Source organism: Notechis scutatus, chromosome 1, assembly GCF_049901735.1.
Source record: "Notechis scutatus isolate UNSWTSFEM ecotype Mainland chromosome 1, rNotScu1.2, whole genome shotgun sequence".
Lineage (NCBI taxonomy): Eukaryota > Metazoa > Chordata > Lepidosauria > Squamata > Elapidae > Notechis > Notechis scutatus.
Genome location: NC_142009.1, coordinates 229,522,573 through 229,540,523, shown reverse-complemented (window position 1 = coordinate 229,540,523; position 17,951 = coordinate 229,522,573). Strand labels below are relative to the sequence as shown.

Genomic DNA, 17,951 nt, shown 5'->3' with positions numbered 1-17,951 from the left:
CAGGTTACTAACTTAACAACTGCAGTCATCCACTGAACAAGAAAATTCATAAAATGGGACAAAACTCACTTAACAAATGTCTTATTTAGCAACAGAAATTTTGGGCTAAATTGTGGTCATAAGCTGAGGACTACTTATATTTCTTGGCAGCTAAAGCTACAGGGCTAGTTCCTGCTGATTAACATAGAAAGCTGTTTGGTGAAGTAGTTACGGTGTTGGCCTAGAAGCCAGAAGATGGTGAGTTCTAGTCTCCCCTTTAGGCATGAAAGCTAGCTGGGTGATTTTGAGCCAGTCACACACTCCCAGCCAACCCACCTCAGCTCTGGCTTTTGTATAAAGTCATCTGGCTTTATTCTCTGGCTTTTGTATAAAGCTGTTTGGGCAGCCATACCTCTCTGAACATTGTGGCTGTGAATTCAAGACATTAATTATACCTAGTTTGAAGATCGACATTGTTTTTTAGATTTTTAATTTTTTTTGCAAGTAAATGCACAGTTTTATTGGAGAATGATCGAATAATGTATGTGATGTTCTGAAGGGAATTGCTTAACAGGTTTATATGAATATTAAATCTCAGGATGGTAATTTCCTTCAGAAATCCAATTCTAGCTGCACTTTCGGGCCCAGGAATGTGTGGGTGTCTGCTTCTGAACCTCTTAGCGCATGATAAAGGACTCCATATTCCAAAAACATACGGATAATTCATGAAAAGAGTCGGCCCTAATTCTTTGCAATAAAAAAAGAATTCCCAAATGAATTCACTGCAGGTAGTCCTCGACATATGGCCACAACTGAGACCCACGGTTATGTTGTTCGGTGAGAGATATTGGTTAAGTGGCTTTTGCTCCATTTTACTTCTTTTCTTGCCATAGTCGTTAAGTGAGTCACTGCAGCTGGAAAGCCAGTAACCTGGCTATTAAGTGAATGTGGCTTCCCCATTGTCTTTGCTTGTCAGAAGGTCAGAAAAGGTGGATCACATGACCTTGGGACACAGCAATGGTCATAAATATGAACCAGTTGCCAAGCAGCTGAATTTTGATCACAGGATCATAGGCATAGAGGTGGGTATTCAGCAGGTTCTGACCAGTTCTGGAGAACCAGTAGCGGAAATTTTGAGTAGTTCGGGGAACCTGCAAATATCACAAATATCAGAGCAAAAGAGAATCTTCTAGTCTAAATATATGAATCCTTTTATAAAAGAGTAACTTATATTTTTTTTTCTCAATGCAAAGGTTGTAGGTCACATTTTTCAGTGCCGTTGTAACAGTCACTAAGTGAACTTAGCTTAAGTCGAGGACTACCTGTACCTGTACCTAAATTTGAGTGGACCACAACAGTTCTGAAGTTCAAACCCTTCCAACACCAGTTCTTAGTGGACAACTGTTCTGTATGAGACTGACATTGATGTGGATCTCATTGTTTCCATAAGCAGCTGAAGTGGCCCTTCATACCCACAAGTCAACCGTGTCATCCTGATCTCCAAAGTTGCAGAACTGTAGATGGAGGGCGGGGTGGAACAATTGAAGAGCAGCCTAAAAAGTAGGTGTGCCATTGGCTTAGAAATGCTGACTGCCACAGTACGACCTAAGAAGATATCAAAGGGCAGATAAAACAAGGGAGCAAATATTTGCTAAACAAACCTCTGAGGTTGAACTGACCGATTTCCAGGGGCAACCAGGCAGAATTCTTTCAGGTGAGCACAAGGAAAGGGGAGCCTACTTGTCAAATTCTTCTTTGGGCCATTTGTACTAGTCCTCGGTAGCTCGGGTTTTTACTCTTCTACTCTCTTCAGGGTGGTTTCATGGGTTGATAGTAAAAATAAATCCAAACATTTATTTCGTTACCGGTGGGAACTCAAGTCACCTTTTCCACATCTTAATCAGAGCTCATGCTTTTGTTCATCTCCAATTGCAGCCATTTCTTGGATGTCTTCTTAAGTACAGGTAGTCCTCGGCTTATGACCACAATTGAGTCCAAAATTTGTGTTGTTAAATGAGAAACTTGTTAAGTGAGCTTTGTCCCATTTTATGACATTTCTTGCCACAGTTGTTAAGTGAATCACTGTGATTGATAAGTCAGTAACCAGGTTGTTAAGTGAATCTGGCTTGCCCATTGACAGAAGGTTGCAAAAAGGGGAATCACATGACCCCTGGACACTGCAATGGTCATAATTACGAGTTTGCCAAGCATCTGAATTTTGATCACGTGACTGTGGGGATGCTGCAACAGTTGTCACTGTGAAAAACGGTCCTAAGTCCCCTTTTCCCGGTGCCATTTTGAACGGTCACTAAATGAACTGTGGACTACCTATCCATAAATATGGTTCATAAACTCTGGGGGAAGCAAACAGGAGAAAAAGAGAAACGGTGTGATTTGCAATGGATAACATTTATTTATTTATTTATTTATTTATTTGATTTGTCAATTGTTTACAAGATAATAAGTATAAATGTATACATAGTTGTGAATACATGAAATGGCCACATACAAGAAAAACAAAAGAATAGGAGAAACAATAGGACAGGGACGGTAGGCACGTTGGTGCGCTTATGCACGCCCCTACAGACCTCTTAGGAAAGGGGTGAGGTCAATAGTAGACAGTCTAAGGTTAAAGTTTTTGGGGTTTGGGGAAGAAACTACAGAGTCGGGTAGAGTATTCCAGACATTGACCACTCTATTGCTGAAGTCGTATTTCCTGCAATCAAGTTTGGTGCGGTTTACTTTGAGTTTGTATCTATTGTGTGCTCTTGTGTTGTTATGGTTGAAGCTGAAGTATTCATTGACAGGTAGGACATTGCAATGTATGATTTTGTATACCATGCTTAAGTCAGACCGAAGACGGCGTAATTCAAGGTTTTCTAGTTCTAGAATTTCAAGTCTGGTGGCATAAGGTATTCTACAGCGAGTAGAGGAGTGGAGAACTCTTCTTGTGAAATATTTCTGGACTTTCTCAATTGTGCTAATATCAGATACGTAGTGTGGATTCCAGACTGATGAACTGTATTCGAGTATTGGTCTAGCAAATGTTTTGTATGCTCTGGTTAGTAGTGTGATATTACCAGAGAAAAAGCTACGTAGGATTAGGTTAACAACTCTTAATGCCTTTTTGGCTATGTAGTTGCAGTGTGCTCTAGCACTTAGATCATTAGAGGTGAGTATTCCAAGGTCCTTTACAGAGCTTGGGTCATCAACAAGATCTTGACTATTCAGCTTGTATTTTATTTTCTGATTTTTTTGCCAATATGTAAGACAGAGCATTTATTTGTTGAGATTTGAAGTTGCCATTTGTTTGACCATTCGGATACATAGTCAAGATCTTTTTGAAGGGTAGCAGTATTGTCTGTGGTATTGAACAGCTTTACGTCATTTCTGTAGGACAAGAGACTTTTTTGGTTAATAATTCCTCCTTATCACAGATGGATGAATTTTGTGCCCAGGACAGAAATTATTTACACTGAAAGCAGTATCAAAAGGAAAGTATGCAGAAGAAGCGGGGGCTAAGGCGGTGAAGGGGAGAGAAGGGACTTTCCGCAGAAAGTTTCTGTTTCAGTTTCCTTGAAAACTGCTTTCTGAAAGATCATGTGATGCATTGCTCTCTCTCCTCAGTAGGGACACTCCCATCATGTTTCAATTGCCCAATCCTGTTGTTTGGGTGGGTGGGGGGGATGGAGAAATCAAACTTCCTGTTTAGTCTCTTTTGGTCGGCTCTTTAAAAAAAAAAAATCAGTGCTAAACCGAGCCAAGTAGTTGAAAATTCCTTTGGTGGACAGAAAGAAACAGTGGACCTGGAGAGTCAAGCAAGGTAAGCAATGAATTGAGATGAATTTTCCAAAGTTCAGAGGCAACCCCTATTTAGGGCCAGAGAGTTCAGGAGATTTGCAGAGTTTTAAATGTGTCCTACCTTTGTTTTGCCACAGATTTTCTACTCAACAAAAAATATAGAATCATAGAGTTGGAGGTTATCTAGTCCAACTACCTGGTCAAGGCAGAGGACCTTACACCATCCAGAACAAATGGTTGTCCAGTCTGTTCTTGAAAACCTCCAGCAATGGAGCAGTTGGGGAGGCAAAACCGTGCCACTGATTAATTGTTCTCACTGTCAGAAAGTTTCTCCTTTGTTCTAGGTTGGATCTCTTTTTAATGAGCTTCCAGCTTTGCTTCTTATCTTACTCTCGGGAGAATAAACCAACCCCCTTATCTCAGTGCTTCTCTGCAACTGTTTCATACTCACTCTGTAAGTTTTTTATTTTATTTATTTTATTTTATTTATTTATTTGATTTGCCAATTGCTTACAAGATAATAAGCACAAATGTATACATAGTTGTGAATACATGAAATGGGCACATATAAGAAAAACAAAAGAATAAGAGAAACAATAGGACAGGGACGGTAGGCACGTTGGTGCGCTTATGCACGCCCCCTACAGGCCTCTTAGGAAAGGGGTGAGGTCAATAGTAGACAGTCTAAGGTTAAAGTTTTTGGGGTTTGGGGAAGAAACTACAGAGTCGGGTAGAGTATTCCAGACATTGACCACTCTATTGCTGAAGTCGTATTTCCTGCAATCAAGGTTGGTGCGGTTTACTTTGAGTTTGTATCTATTGTGTGCTCTTGTGTTGTTATGGTTGAAGCTGAAGTATTCATTGACAGGTAGGACATTGCAATGTATGATTTTATATACCATGCTTAAGTCAGACCGAAGACGGCGTAATTCAAGGTTTTCTAGTTCTAGAATTTCAAGTCTGGTGGCATAAGGTATTCTACAACGAGTAGAGGAGTGGAGAACTCTTCTTGTGAAATATTTCTGGACTTTCTCAATTGTGCTAATATCAGATACGTAGGTGGGTTCCAGACTGATGAACTGTATTCGAGTATTTTGTCTAGCAAATGTTTTGTATGCTCTGGTTAGTAGTGTGATATTACCAGAGAAAAAGCTACGTAGGATTAGGTTAACAACTCTTAATGCCTTTTTGGCTATGTAGTTGCAGTGGGCTCTAGCACTTAGATCATTAGAGGTGAGTATTCCAAGGTCCTTTACAGAGCTTGGGTCATCAACAAGATCTTGACTATTCAGCTTGTATTTTATTTTCTGATTTTTTTTGCCAATATGTAAGACAGAGCATTTATTTGTTGAGATTTGAAGTTGCCATTTGTTTGACCACTCTGATACATAGTCAAGATCTTTTTGTAGGGTAGCAGTATTGTCTGTGGTATTGAACAGCTTTACATCATCAGCGAAGAGAACGCAATTGCTCTTAATATGATCACAGAGGTCGTTTATGTAGAGTATGAAGAGAGTTGGTCCTAGAACACTGCCTTGGGGAACACCACTATTGACAGGTACTGGATTTGATAGTACGCTCCCGATTTTGACCATTTGTTGTCTGTTTGACAGGAATGCTTCTATCCAGTTATTCAGTTGTCCAGAGATACCATAGGATTTTATTTTTAGGAGTAGTTTGTCGGTACCACTGAATCAAAGGCTTTACAGAAGTCTATGTAGATTGGCGTCTATTGCTTTGCCCTGGTCGAGTTGTGTCGTCCATATGTTTTTGCAGTGTAAGAGTTGCAGATTACAGGATAGTTTTTTTCTGAAACCAAATTGTTTATTGGAGAGTAGGTTGTTTGTCTCTAAGTGGAGGATGATGGATTGGTTAATAATTGATTCCATGACTTTACAGGTGACGCAGCATAAGGAGATTGGCCTGTAATTTTCAACTAGGCTTGGGTCTCCCTTTTTGAAGATGGGGATGACTGTGGCTTGTGACCATAGGTTAGGCAAGGAGCTGGTCCTGAAAGATTTTTCAAAGATTATGCTTAGAGGTTTGGCTATGGCAGTGGATAGCTTTCTTAAGAAGTAGGCACATATTCCATCCGGTCCAATAGATAGAGATGGTTTTAGGTTGCGTAGTGCTTTTTCAACATTGTCTTCTGTGAAATCGATATGTATTAGATCATTGTTGTTATCTGTGGTACGGCTAGGAAATACTGGGCATGATCCATTGCTGTTTACAAATACTGAGCGAAGAATGTGTTAAAGATGTTGGCTTTAATGGTGTCGTCGTTGCAGTCTTTACCATCAGGTCCTATCAAGGAGGGATGGACCTTGAGTCTTTTAGTTTGTTGTTTACAAAATTGTAAAAAGCACGGGTGGAATTGGTGCTTAGAAGGTTTTCCTCTTGTTTAATGTGATAATTGGTGCATTCGGTCTTTATCTGGTGGCATAAATTTTTGTATCGGTTTTTGAAATTGGCAACGTGACCAGATTTGTTTTTCCGCCAGAGTGATCTCTTTTTGGATTGAAGTTTCCTTATTGATATGGGTAATCTGCTTTTTTGTTTTGTTTTGGGAGTTGTTGTTGGTACATATAGTTTGATGACTCTTTTGACTTCAAGTAAAAATATGTTGTAATGGTCTTCAACAGTATTGCATCCAGTGAATAGAGATTGCCAATCAAGGGATGAGAGATCGTTGTCTATAAGATCATAGTTGCCTTTTTTGAAGTTACAATTGGGGATTACATCATTGTGGTGATTTTTGTGTGGATGTATGTTGAGACAAAAGTCAATCATATTGTGGTCACTACTGGAAAAGGGTTCTTTAGTTTGTATTCCGTAAATTAAATTCACACTATTGCAGAAGATGAGATCGAGGCAGTTGTTTAGTCTAGTGTTGTTGGTTACTAGTTGTTCCAGTCCCAGATTTGTAATAGCATTGTAGAAGGTTGTGTGTATGATTTCAGTTGTACAATCATTTAGGGTCCAGTCAATATGAGGTAGATTGAAATCACCAAGAAAGATAAAAGGGTATGGGCAGGATGCAGCCCATGTTAGTAATGTATTTAGCTTGTTTACATGTTCGATGTCATAATCAGGTGCTCTGTAACATAGTAAGAATCGAATTGTGATATTTAAGGATAGTTCACAGATGATGGTCTCAGGAAGAGCAAGCTCCTGGGTAACTTGGATATTTTTAGATGTAAGGATTTTTATAGAAGATAGCAACACCACCTCCTCGACGATTTTCACGATCTGATCGGTAAACATGATAGTCTCTTACTGTGGTAATGGAGTGGGGAGAGATGCATTGAGCCATGTTTCACAGACAAATATAATGTCAAAGTTAGCCATATTTAGGAGGATGAGAAATTCAGGTATTTTATTCACGAGGCTTCTTGCATTGAGTAGTTTGCATTTAAGGCCGGCAGTAGTTGGAATTGAGGTAGTTGGGGCCGTGCGTGCCTAGTCTTGGGTGATGGTGGATCGGTTGAGGTAGGGTTGTGGTTGAGGGTAAAAGCTGAGTATTGGGTTGCGTGGCTTACTTTTGATACAGTCAGCATGGTAGTCAATGTACAGGTCCTTCTCTCCATTGTCTAGGCGGTTTTTGAGTTCAATGCGGAGTACACGGGAGCGGGCACGTTGCTGTATGGTTAGGTCAGGGCGGCAACGGAGGTTCTTATGGTTGGTGTTGGTTTTGGCGAGTGAGTTTATAGTATAAATGAATTTACGTTTGCTTGATTCATTTTTGCAAATGACTCTGCACAGGCGCGGGGCTACAGAGCCGTCACTGTTATTGAGCTCTCGGCCAATGCGTGAAATGTCAAGTATTTCATCAGCGGAGATGGTTGATGCTTGATAATCCCTGATGATGTTTTGGACAGTTGTGATGTCATCATTGTTATTGGTGACCTCTAGACCAAATAAGATGGCGTTTGGACGCGTTTCCGTTCACGCTCAACAGCTTCTCTGATGAGGATTGGGATATCAATATTTGTCTGGGTTGTGTTTATTTGTGGATTGGGTTTTGGATTGGGTTGTGGTTGTTGGGTAGAGATGTGGTTTGTAGCTATTGGAAGTTCAGGTTTTTGCGTTGTTTCTTTTTTTTCAAGGTTGGATATTCTTTCTTTTACGGCGTCCAGGGATGCTACTATGGTTTCAATGGTATCAATTCTTTCCAACAGATCCAGTTTGGGTTTGCATGAATTGCAGTAATATGGAAACTCATTGGATGATTCCAGGTATTGAATAAATTGCTTGGTTAATCCCAAGCAGTCATGATGAGTGTATTTCTTACACAGAGAACATTTGATGGAGTTTTCATTATCCTTTAGATTTTTGTAGCATTTAAGGCATGTGCAGGAGTCTTGTGGATCATTGGTGGGGATTATGTTCTCTGTAGGTAGTGCTTTGGCATAGGATTTTTTTTTGTCATGGTAGGTTTGTTAAGATGGTACGTTGATTAAATTAATTAATGGAACAATATCACACCAATCAATCATCAATTGCAGTAATCTCTCTAGTCAGATAATATTTCTGGGCAACAATCAGCCTAATCAATTAAATATTCTAAACACTAATCAATTAATTACACTAATCATTATTCACACTGTTCATTTAAATTCACTAAATCATTGATTTTACTATTCAATTAAATTACATGCATATTGATCTTTTCAACTAGTCAGTAATAACACTATTTGCACTAAACACTCTAGTCACACTAATCAATTAGGACCATAAATCAATTGAACAATTAATAAAATATTTTATAGAAATTGATTATCTAACCGTTGATATAGGTGATGAGGTAGAAAAGTTGTAAGTTTTGAGATAATGAGTCAATCAGTGTTTGATTAAAGTAATGAGGTAGTATTAAGAGTCTGCGAGGAAAGGGTTAATGCTGTTGTTGACTGAGAGGAAATTATTGCTCTTTGTAATAGTAGATTGCTATTACTCTGTAAACAAGACTGTAATACGATGCTCAAAGGGTTTTTGAAACAGTGTAAAACTTTCCTAAGCTGTTCAAGTTGAGTAGTAGGAGAAAATACAGTCACGTGGCTTGGGTTTACTTATCCGATTTGTCATTTACTTCCAACTAAATCTGGTAGTAATGCCAGAGTTAATCGCAGCTATTTTCCTTCTTAGAGTTCGACTTTCCAGTGTCGAGTCCGGCGCAGGAAGGAAGCTCGGAGTCAGTGACAAGGTTCAGCTCTTTATTGTGCTCCAGTACATGCTTGAGAAAGGAAGGAAAACCCCGGCTTTTTATTTCCAAGCGCGGCCCGCGGCCATGACATCGTTAATCTCCCGCTCTTGGCTCAACCAATAGCGGAGATTCTAACGGACAATCCGGGCGGCTTGCCCGACCAATCCGGTTGCGCGCGCTTTAGCCAATCGCATCGTGGGTTTGCAAGTATGTTAATTCCTTGTACAGAACACCCTCCCCTCTTGGTTCGTTCCTACGCAACATAGTCCCGTAAGTAGGCGGGCTACGTACTTGTCTACTGGACCTGCGCAGGTCAGTTGTTTCCTGGCTCCCGCCTGTTCAGTGGGGTTTTTGTTGCTCTCAGCCTATTTGATGGAATCGTCTGGAGTGTGGGCCTGCTGCTGCAGCTCCTCCCGGTCTACCCGGGTTGGTCGAGCTGCGACTTTGCCGCTCCCGCTTGGTCTTTCCGGGCTGGTCGAGCTGGCTTGGCTGCTTCTCCCTGGTGCGGCTTCGAGTTGGCTGATATCTGGTGAGTATTGTTGGTTGTGTTCTATTCTTCCTTGGTCCCCTGTATTTTCCCTCCCCTTGGTTTGTGTTAATGGGGTTGTCTGTGCTTGCTTGCGTGTCGGTTGTGTTTTTTATTCGAGATCTTAACTGATCTATGTGGCGTTTCCACGCTTGTCCGTCCATTCTTTGTAGTCTGTATGAATGGGGACCTGTTATTTGGTTATAGTTGCCGGTACCCATAGTGGGTCTCCGGTAAGGTTTTTTGCGTAGACTGCATCGCCTGGTTTAAATGCCCGGTGTTTGCTTGATGAGTCCGGGGTCTTTCCGGGTTGTATGTGGGGTGCAGTCTGTCAAGTGGGGACCTTAGTTTCCTCCCCATCAGTAATTCTGCCGGGCTTTTGTTTGTTGTCGTGTTAGGGGTTATATGTTGTATTAGAAGCAGTTTATTTATTTTTTTCCTGTATATCCCCGTGCTCGATTTTTTGGATGGTTTTTTGTGAATTGGACCATCCGTTCCGCCTACCGTTGGCCGCCGGATGAGCCGTCGCTGTCAAGGCGTGTCGTATGCCCTTTTCTGCTAGGAATTTTTCGAATTCCAGCGAGGTGAATTGTGGCCCGTTGTCCGACATGATGACATCAGGAAGGCCGTGGGTCGCGAACAGTTTATTTAGTACCCTGGTGACGGCTTCAGTTGTGGTGGTTTTCATGTTGCTTACCTCCAGCCAATTGGAGTAAGCGTCCACCGTGATGAGGAATGTGTGTCCCCTTGTGGGACCGGCAAAATCTATATGTATTCTAGACCACGGTCCCCTGGGGTCTCCCATTCTAATATTGGCGCGGCAGGGGGATTTGGTCTGGTTTCTTGGCAGCGTGAACACCTGGCCACCCACCCTTCAATTTCTTTATCTATGCCTGGCCACCACGCGTAACTTCTGGCCAAGGCTTTTGTTCGATCGATGCCTGGGTGCCCGTCATGCAGAAGTTTTAATACTTTCCTTTGCAACTTCTCTGGTACAACCACCCTGTCCCCCCATAACAAACAACCTTTCTGTAGAGATAGTTCTGTTTGTCTGTTTCTGAAGGGTTTGAATGATTCGTCGTTGTCTTTTTCCGCCACCCTTTCTCTACCCAGTGCAATACCCGTGCCAGACGTTTGTCTTTATTTGTTTCTCGGGCAATGTCTGGCGCGGTTATGGGCAGGTCGGGTAGCGCCTCTATGCTGAGGGTGGTCGTCGTGGGTGCTGGGTCGTCGTTGAGGTCGGGTAATGGCGAACGGCTCAGTGCGTCTGCATGGGTGATTGTCTTACCGGGCGGTATGTGAGCCGGTAGTCGAAGGCGAGGAATCGGACCACCTTGTCATCCTGGGGGATAGGATGTTCGGTGTGGCCCTGTTTCCCAGCAGGATTCCTAGCAACGGTTTGTGATCTGTGATAATTGTGAATTGACGGCCGTAAAGATACTCGTGGAATTTCTTTACGGCTGCAACGATGGCAAGGGCTTCCTTGTCTAGTTGGCTGTAGTATCTTTCTGGCTTGCTAAGTGTTCTTGAGAAAAATGCAATGGGTGCTTCTTTTCCGTCCGTTAGGGTATGGCTGAGGACGGCACCGACGCCTAAAAGGTGAGGCGTCGCATGTGACGGTAAGGGTAGAGTCTCGTTGTATTGTATGAGGACGGCGTCCGAGGTTAGCAGGTCTTTTGTTTTCCTGAATGCGGTTTCCTCACGCGTCCCCAGGACCATTTTGTCGTTTTGTCCAGGAGCCTATGCAAAGGCTCCGCCGCGGTTGCCTTTTGGGGTAAGAACACGTTATAAAAATTGAGTAGTCCCAAAAATGCCTGTAACTCTGTCTTGTTTTGGGGGGTTGGGGCTTCCTTGATGGCTTTTACTTTGTTCCCGGTCGGGTGGATGCCATGTCGGTCTAGGAGGTACCCCAGAAACTCGACTTTCTCTGTGTAAAGTTGGCATTTCTCCTTTTCACTTTTAAACCGGCCCCTTTGAATTTCTCTAGTACTTCCCTTAGGCGACCCTCTAGATCTTCCCGGTTGGTTGCTGATACTAGTATGTCATCGAAGTAAGGGACCACCCCTTTTATTCCTTGTAGGAGTCTCTCCATGAGGCTTTGAAAATCCCGGGGCCACGCTGACTCCAAACTGGAGTCGGTTACAACAACGCCCCGGTGGGTGACAATAGTTTGTGCCTCGGCGGTTTCGTCATCGACCGGCAGCTGCTGATAGGCTTGTGCCAGGTCGAGCTTCGCGAAGTTATCTTTTCATTCTGCCCATCAAGTACTGGAAGACAGCTGTTACGGTTAAAGTGGCTTCCTCTTGGCTGCTATTCCTTCCCCACTCCGCCTGTGCCATGTAAAGCACTGTCAGAGGCAAATGGGAGCGGGAGGGTAATTCTCCGCAGAAAGCCAGAATAAGGTCATAACTTGGCTTTATCATAGTTTTTCCAATTCAAAGAAGCAACCTGGTTGATACGTATTATAAAACCACCAGTGATGCTCTATTACATGTGTATTGCAGCCATTTTGTGTGTCTGTGTTGTGTGTTTGTGTTTAGCAAAATGTTAATTTGAAAGGATTGGATTATATATTAACTTTTGCAGCAATAGTAAGCCATTTTTAAAATCATCAGTTCTTTCTACTTCAACTGAATTGCCAGAAATTGTACTTGTAACATTTGATTGCTATCTTATCTAGTTTTCTCCCCCTCTAGGACTATGTTTTCGTCCGTAAAAGTGGAGAAAGTTGTTGATTTTTTTTTTTTTGATGGATGTGTCTGTGTGTGTGCGTGCATGCACATCTTTTCTTTTTCAATGGGTGATTTAGCCTGCATAAGCCAGAACCCCTACCACAATCATTGCTGAAAGTAGAGCTTTCATGATGCTGGCTATGAGTTCTGATATGTGGAGGCATCATCTCAGAGAAGGCTGGTTCAAGTAATAACAAATAGCCTTTTAAATAACGAAACTTTTCTCTCTTTTCAGGACTGTGCAAGTGAAGTGGCCTTTTCCCTTCCCTGACCATGGCATTTTGGCTTTGGGCCCTCTTGGTGTTGATGAGTACAGAGAGTGCAAGAGCTGAAGATCCAGGATTCAAAGCTTGTAGACTTCAAGGCAAAAAGGTACTAGAAGTCCTACCTGGAGGTGGCTGGGACAACTTGCGCAATGTGGAGATGGGCAAGGTCATGACCCTCAACTACTCCCAATGCCAGACCACTGAAGATGGTGAGTACCTCATTCCCAATGATGTCTTTGTGGTGCCCCTCAAGAAGAGCATAATGGAGGTCCACTCTGAAATTATTAAAGACTGGCTGTCCTACACTGATGCATTTTCCAAATCCATCAATGCTGAGGCATCCTACCTCACTGTGCTCAATGGCAGGTTCTCCACTGGTTGCCAAGACACGAAGACCCACAATGTCTATGATGAGACAGTCACCACAAGAGTGCAAGTACGGCATCACATCTACTCTGTGAAAGCTCAAACGTCCTTCACTTTCCACAAGGACTTCCGCCATCAGCTTGTGAGCATAGGCAACCAGCTGGAGAACAACCAGAGTCGGATTGCTGAGTACATGGCAGAAATGCTGGTATTAAGCTACGGCACACATGTCCTCACAAGTGTGGAGGCTGGAGCGTCCCTCATACAAGAAGATCAGGTGAAAAAAAAGTTTTTGCTGGACAACGATGCTCAGAAGGCAAGCATCACTGCCTCTGCCTCTGTTACTTTTTTCCACAAAATCAATGTGGGAATTGGGACCTCCATGGAAAGTTTGAGTAATATAACTAAGGAGTATGTGGCAAATACAATAAATTCCAAATTGGGGGGCTGGGGCAGTGTGCCCTTCTATCCTGGCATCACCCTCCAGAAATGGCAGGAAGGCATCCCCAATGGTTTAGTAGCAATAGGCAAGTCAGGGCTTCCACTGCCATTTTTCATCACCCCTGATGCCTTACCTGAATTGCCAGAGCCTACAGTTCGTCGAGTGGCCACTACGGTGGAAAATGCTATCCGCCTCTACTATGCAATCAACACCCACCCAGGCTGCGTTGAGCCCAGCTCGATGAATTTCAACTTCCAGGCCAATGTTGATGATGGCTCGTGCCAAAATCCCAGCACCAATTATACCTTTGGTGGAATCTTTCAGGAGTGCCACGGGGTTTCGGGACAGGACCCAGAAGAGCTTTGCCAAGCTTACCGTATCCAGAACCCCTTGACTGGCAACTACTCTTGCCCACAGAACTATTCGGCTGTCCTGCTGCATGAAGAGCAGCGTACAGCCAACCAGCCCAAGATGGAGTGTCATCAGCAGTGCCATACTTGCTGGCTTGTCCTTAAGTGCTGTAAGAACGTGTGCGGCATCCGCTACTACCCCAGCACAGTGAAGTTCTTTGCTTATTGGTGTGCTGCCGCAGGTCCAATAGCTCAGAGTACCGGATTTCTCTTTGGAGGACTCTACAGTACCGGGAATGAGAACCCGGTGACTAGCACCTATACCTGTCCGGCCTACTACTTCCCCTTGGTCCTGTTTGATAATCTGAAGGTGTGCGTCAGCAATGACTACGAGATGGGCTCCCGCTTTGCGGTGCCCTTTGGTGGGTTCTTCAGCTGCCAGTCTGGCAATCCTCTGGCAGGCTTACGGAAGGGCCAAAGCCCTGGAATCCTCCAGGATTTTTTCTACCAAGATTCTCCTACTAAATACCCCATGAAATGTCCAGCTGGACATAGTCAACATAAGGCGTATTTGAGCGATGGCTGTGAAATTCTCTATTGTTTGCAGGCAGGGACACTTTTTGCTCAGCAATTGGCTCCCATCAAGCTCCCCCCTTTTCTGCGCACGCCGTCCCCAAATGGCAGCCTTTCTGAAACGATCCTGGTGAGCACTGAAGGTAGCCAAGCCTGGGTCAAAATACCGCAGAGTGGGAGCTGGAGGTTGGCCAATGGCACCGAAGGGAAGGAAATAGCTCTTCTTTTCCAAGGAAGCAACAGTTTGGGACTATCAAGTGGGGCCATTGCTGGGATTTGCATCGCAGTGATGGTAGTCTTGGTTATCTTCGTTTTTATTGTGTTCAGAATTCGACGCTACAAGATGAGAGGCTACCAAGAGGTGATAAATGAGGACCTAGGCAATGATGGCAGAAACTATAGAACCATGGAGACACCTCCAGAACTTAGTGCTGCATAAAACACCTTTTCATCTATTCTTTGAAGTTTAATTCCAATTGTGGGGAGCTGAATCTGGAAAGTGGGAGAGGCAGAATAATAATGGAGAGCTGCGTAGGGGTAGGGGAAGTAAGCATTAACTATGAGTGTACCTAAAAATGTTTGACCGAAATGATGATAACCACCTTCCAAAGCAAAAAAAATAATTTGCTTTGAATAATTAATAGGTAATTAATAATTCACTTACCTGAATGCAGGTAAAATAAGCAATCTGAGAGAAATCAGTTGAAAGATCTAGACTTTATCCTGAATGTCAAATTACATCAACAAAAGAAAATCAATTCAGAGGTAACAATATAGCTTTTTGTTTGAGCAACTGTAGTTCTGCAGCTGAAAGAGAACAGATTACACAGACAAGATAGGAAAGAATTTAAAAGTAATTTTAGCAGACTGAGACATGATTTAGAGCAAGAACAGCTCTTTCTGTAATGCACTGAGAATTCATTTATATGTAAGGGGATTTGTTTTACTCTAATTGCATCTTGACAGCCATCATTTGATACATTTTTAAAAAGCGGATGAGCAACACTACCAAGTAGAAGCAAGCTTGCTTTGGCAATAGCTCAACACATTCTTTGTCAGTTTAATAAATTCTGTGTTGTTGTTTAGAAAAAAATCATCACCACTTAGGTGATGATTTTTCATCACTGCCTTATGTAATTAGCCCTAATTGGTAAGATTGAGATAACTGCTTTTATTCCTGGAAACGTATAGGTTTATTAAAGCATTACAAAACTCAACTTGTATTGGAAAATAGAGGTCAATTTTGCCTTAAGCCAAATATATGTGACAATATTCTGAAATGCTTTATCACTGAATACTTTTGTTTATTCTCTTGGTTTAGCACAATAAATTGATATATTTGGACATTCATGGTTAGTTGCTCTTCTATATTTTTTTTATTTCACCTCTATCTGCTCATTAAATTCGGACTGTATTGCTTTCTTTTGAAAACTATTTTTGAGTACTTTTTATCTCCAACTGAATATTATTGAACAGTGGGGCCAAATTGGAGGCATTAAAGGACATTTATTTACATTTTGGATTTTGTTACGTTTGTGTTACACCCTGGGTCATCACAGACAGAATCTCATACTCTATCACTTCACTCATCTCACACAAATCTTGTTTAGCCTCTTCAGACCAGAAAATAATGGAGTTGTTCCTTTATCCATTAGACAATGGGAGGAGGTAGAATTATCCAACTGTGAGAGCAGAGAATTTCTAGATTCATGACGTTTTTAGTAAGGTATTGACTCATTGTTTGATGCAGCTGTGCTTGCTCAAGGCAAAACAAATACACACATACTTCACTAAAAGCCAAAATCACAAATGAGCTTGTCTTGATATTGGAACTATCCTGAATTATATTCACGCCTCATTTATTTGCAACTTGAGTCCTGGCAAGGACTGGGTCAGAAACAAGATAGCGATTCTCTCTCTTTCCAGCTTCCTCATATATAATTTCATTTATAAGTCTTAGGGGATAGAAATCCATCTTTAGCTAAGGTGCCTAAAAGACCCCCATTATGGTTTTAAAAATACTTTATATTATTATTTTCATATTTTAAAAAAACCTGACTTTGTTTTTATGGGAACTGTAAAACTGGTGCACACTCAAATAGCTTTTAGCTAAAAGAGGTGATTGGCAAACATCTGTTTGATGTTATTCAATTCTAGACAGCTAATGGTCCTAGGGACCCTGCCCATAGGGTAAGCATTCCAGGCTCCATAGAGATATAACTGGTGACCTCTCAATTGCTGGACAGAAAGGCAGCCTCCCCATAGCAGTGGCCACTCTTTATTTCTTTGCCATTGGTGCTCCAATAATAGAACAGTTGAACAAAAATCAGTAGGGTCTTTAGGATCCGTAGGCAGAGGGAAAACATCTGTCCAGTGATTGGGGCATTATCTAGTTTGGTACTGTTCCATATTAGCATTCTTGGAATACCCTCACCTGATTGGCCCAAACGGACTGCTCTGTGATTGGCAGAAAGAACAGCAGTGATTGGCTTGTAATAAATCAACCGCGATTGGCCGCACCGATCGCGGGAGATTCAAAGAGCCGTCATTGGTTGCAAGCCGCCGGCAATCCCTATATGAAGGGCGGCCCGGCTCGCAGGTCCAGCACAGATCTGTATATTCAATAAAGAGCTGAACAGTCACCCTGGTCTCGAGTCTCTTTTCCCGCGATCTAACAGGTACAGTGGTGGGATTCAACAATTTTTTACTACTGGCTCTGTGGGCGTGGCTTGGTGAGCATGGCTTGGTGGAAGTGGCAGGGGAAGGATACAGCAAAATCTCCATTCCCTCCCCACTCCAGGGGGAAGGTTACCACTGGTTCTCCAAACTACTCAAAATCTCTGCTACCGGTCCTCCAGAACTGGTCAGAACCTGCTGAATACCACCTCTGATTTGGTAAAGGAAACGTCTGCAAGCAAACAATCGAGCTCAAAGAACACCAAAGATTACACAGTTCAGCCCTGAGTTACAAATATTATCTTCTGTCGGTAAATTCGACACTTCATTTACACTCTTTGAGCAATCCCTACAAAAGTTGTATAAGTACATAGTAGGTTTTAGGTCTCAGTTTTATTGGAAGGTCCTTGGTTTTCCTCAACTTGTACCAGGGGTGGGATTCAACCGATGTTGCTACTGGTTCAGTGACTATGTTTTGCATGCGCATGCATGTAAAAAAACCTTAAGCTGTGCCGCCCAGACAGCTGAAAAGCGCTGCGTGCAGATGCACAGCGTTTGAAAAGCCCCCTTTTTCCCTGCTTTTTCAACCTCAGTTGTGCTGCGCAAAGCAGCTGAGGTTGAAAAAGCAGGAAATAAAGGACAGCTAAGAGCCTGGGTGGGTGGGTGGGCCAAACAGCAGCAGACACAGAACCGGTTTGGTGTCTGCTGCTCTTCAGAGCTACCGGCTCTATAGAATTGGGCAGAACCGGTAGCACCCCACCCCTGACTTGTACCGAGTATAAAGTAGTAAAATGATACTTGTATAGCTTCGAAGCATAAGACTTTCTTTTAAAGTATAGTTTGAAATGAACTTCAGTTATGCTGAGAATATTATTACATAATCTCAGATTCAAAGAACAATTTTTTAATCCTTTGACATGCATAGTTTTTCATCATATTTAAAAATGCCTAAGATGGACAGAACCTGGTGGGGTGGGAACCAGCAATTTCTGAGCCAGCGATGGTCATTATATAATCACAGCTCAACTATGACTCAACAA

The 17,951-nt window shown here is 42.5% G+C and overlaps 1 protein-coding gene across 3 annotated transcripts; it reads left to right on the top strand.

Annotated features, from left to right (window-relative positions):
• The first annotated feature begins 1,592 nt into the window (after nt 1–1,592).
• On the top strand, nt 1,593–15,750 carry LOC113422657 (macrophage-expressed gene 1 protein-like). 3 transcript variants are annotated; one of them, XM_087950555.1, is made up of 2 exons: nt 1,593–1,693; nt 12,474–15,750. In XM_087950555.1, exon 2 carries the CDS (start codon nt 12,512–12,514, stop codon nt 14,672–14,674), a length of 2,163 nt encoding a protein of 720 aa, XP_087806681.1. In that variant the 5' UTR covers nt 1,593–1,693; nt 12,474–12,511; the 3' UTR covers nt 14,675–15,750. The 3 variants fall into 3 exon arrangements, with proteins under 3 accessions (XP_087806681.1, XP_087806680.1, XP_087806682.1); XM_087950554.1 differs by lacking the exon at nt 1,593–1,693 and adding an exon at nt 3,469–3,802; XM_087950556.1 differs by lacking the exon at nt 1,593–1,693 and adding an exon at nt 4,002–4,234.
• The last annotated feature ends 2,201 nt before the right edge of the window (nt 15,751–17,951 follow it).

Coding starts and splice junctions, on each gene's coding strand:
- LOC113422657 (XM_087950555.1), top strand. CDS start 12,512: ATGGCATTTTGGCTTTGGGCCCTCTTGGTGTTGATGAGTACAGAGAGT.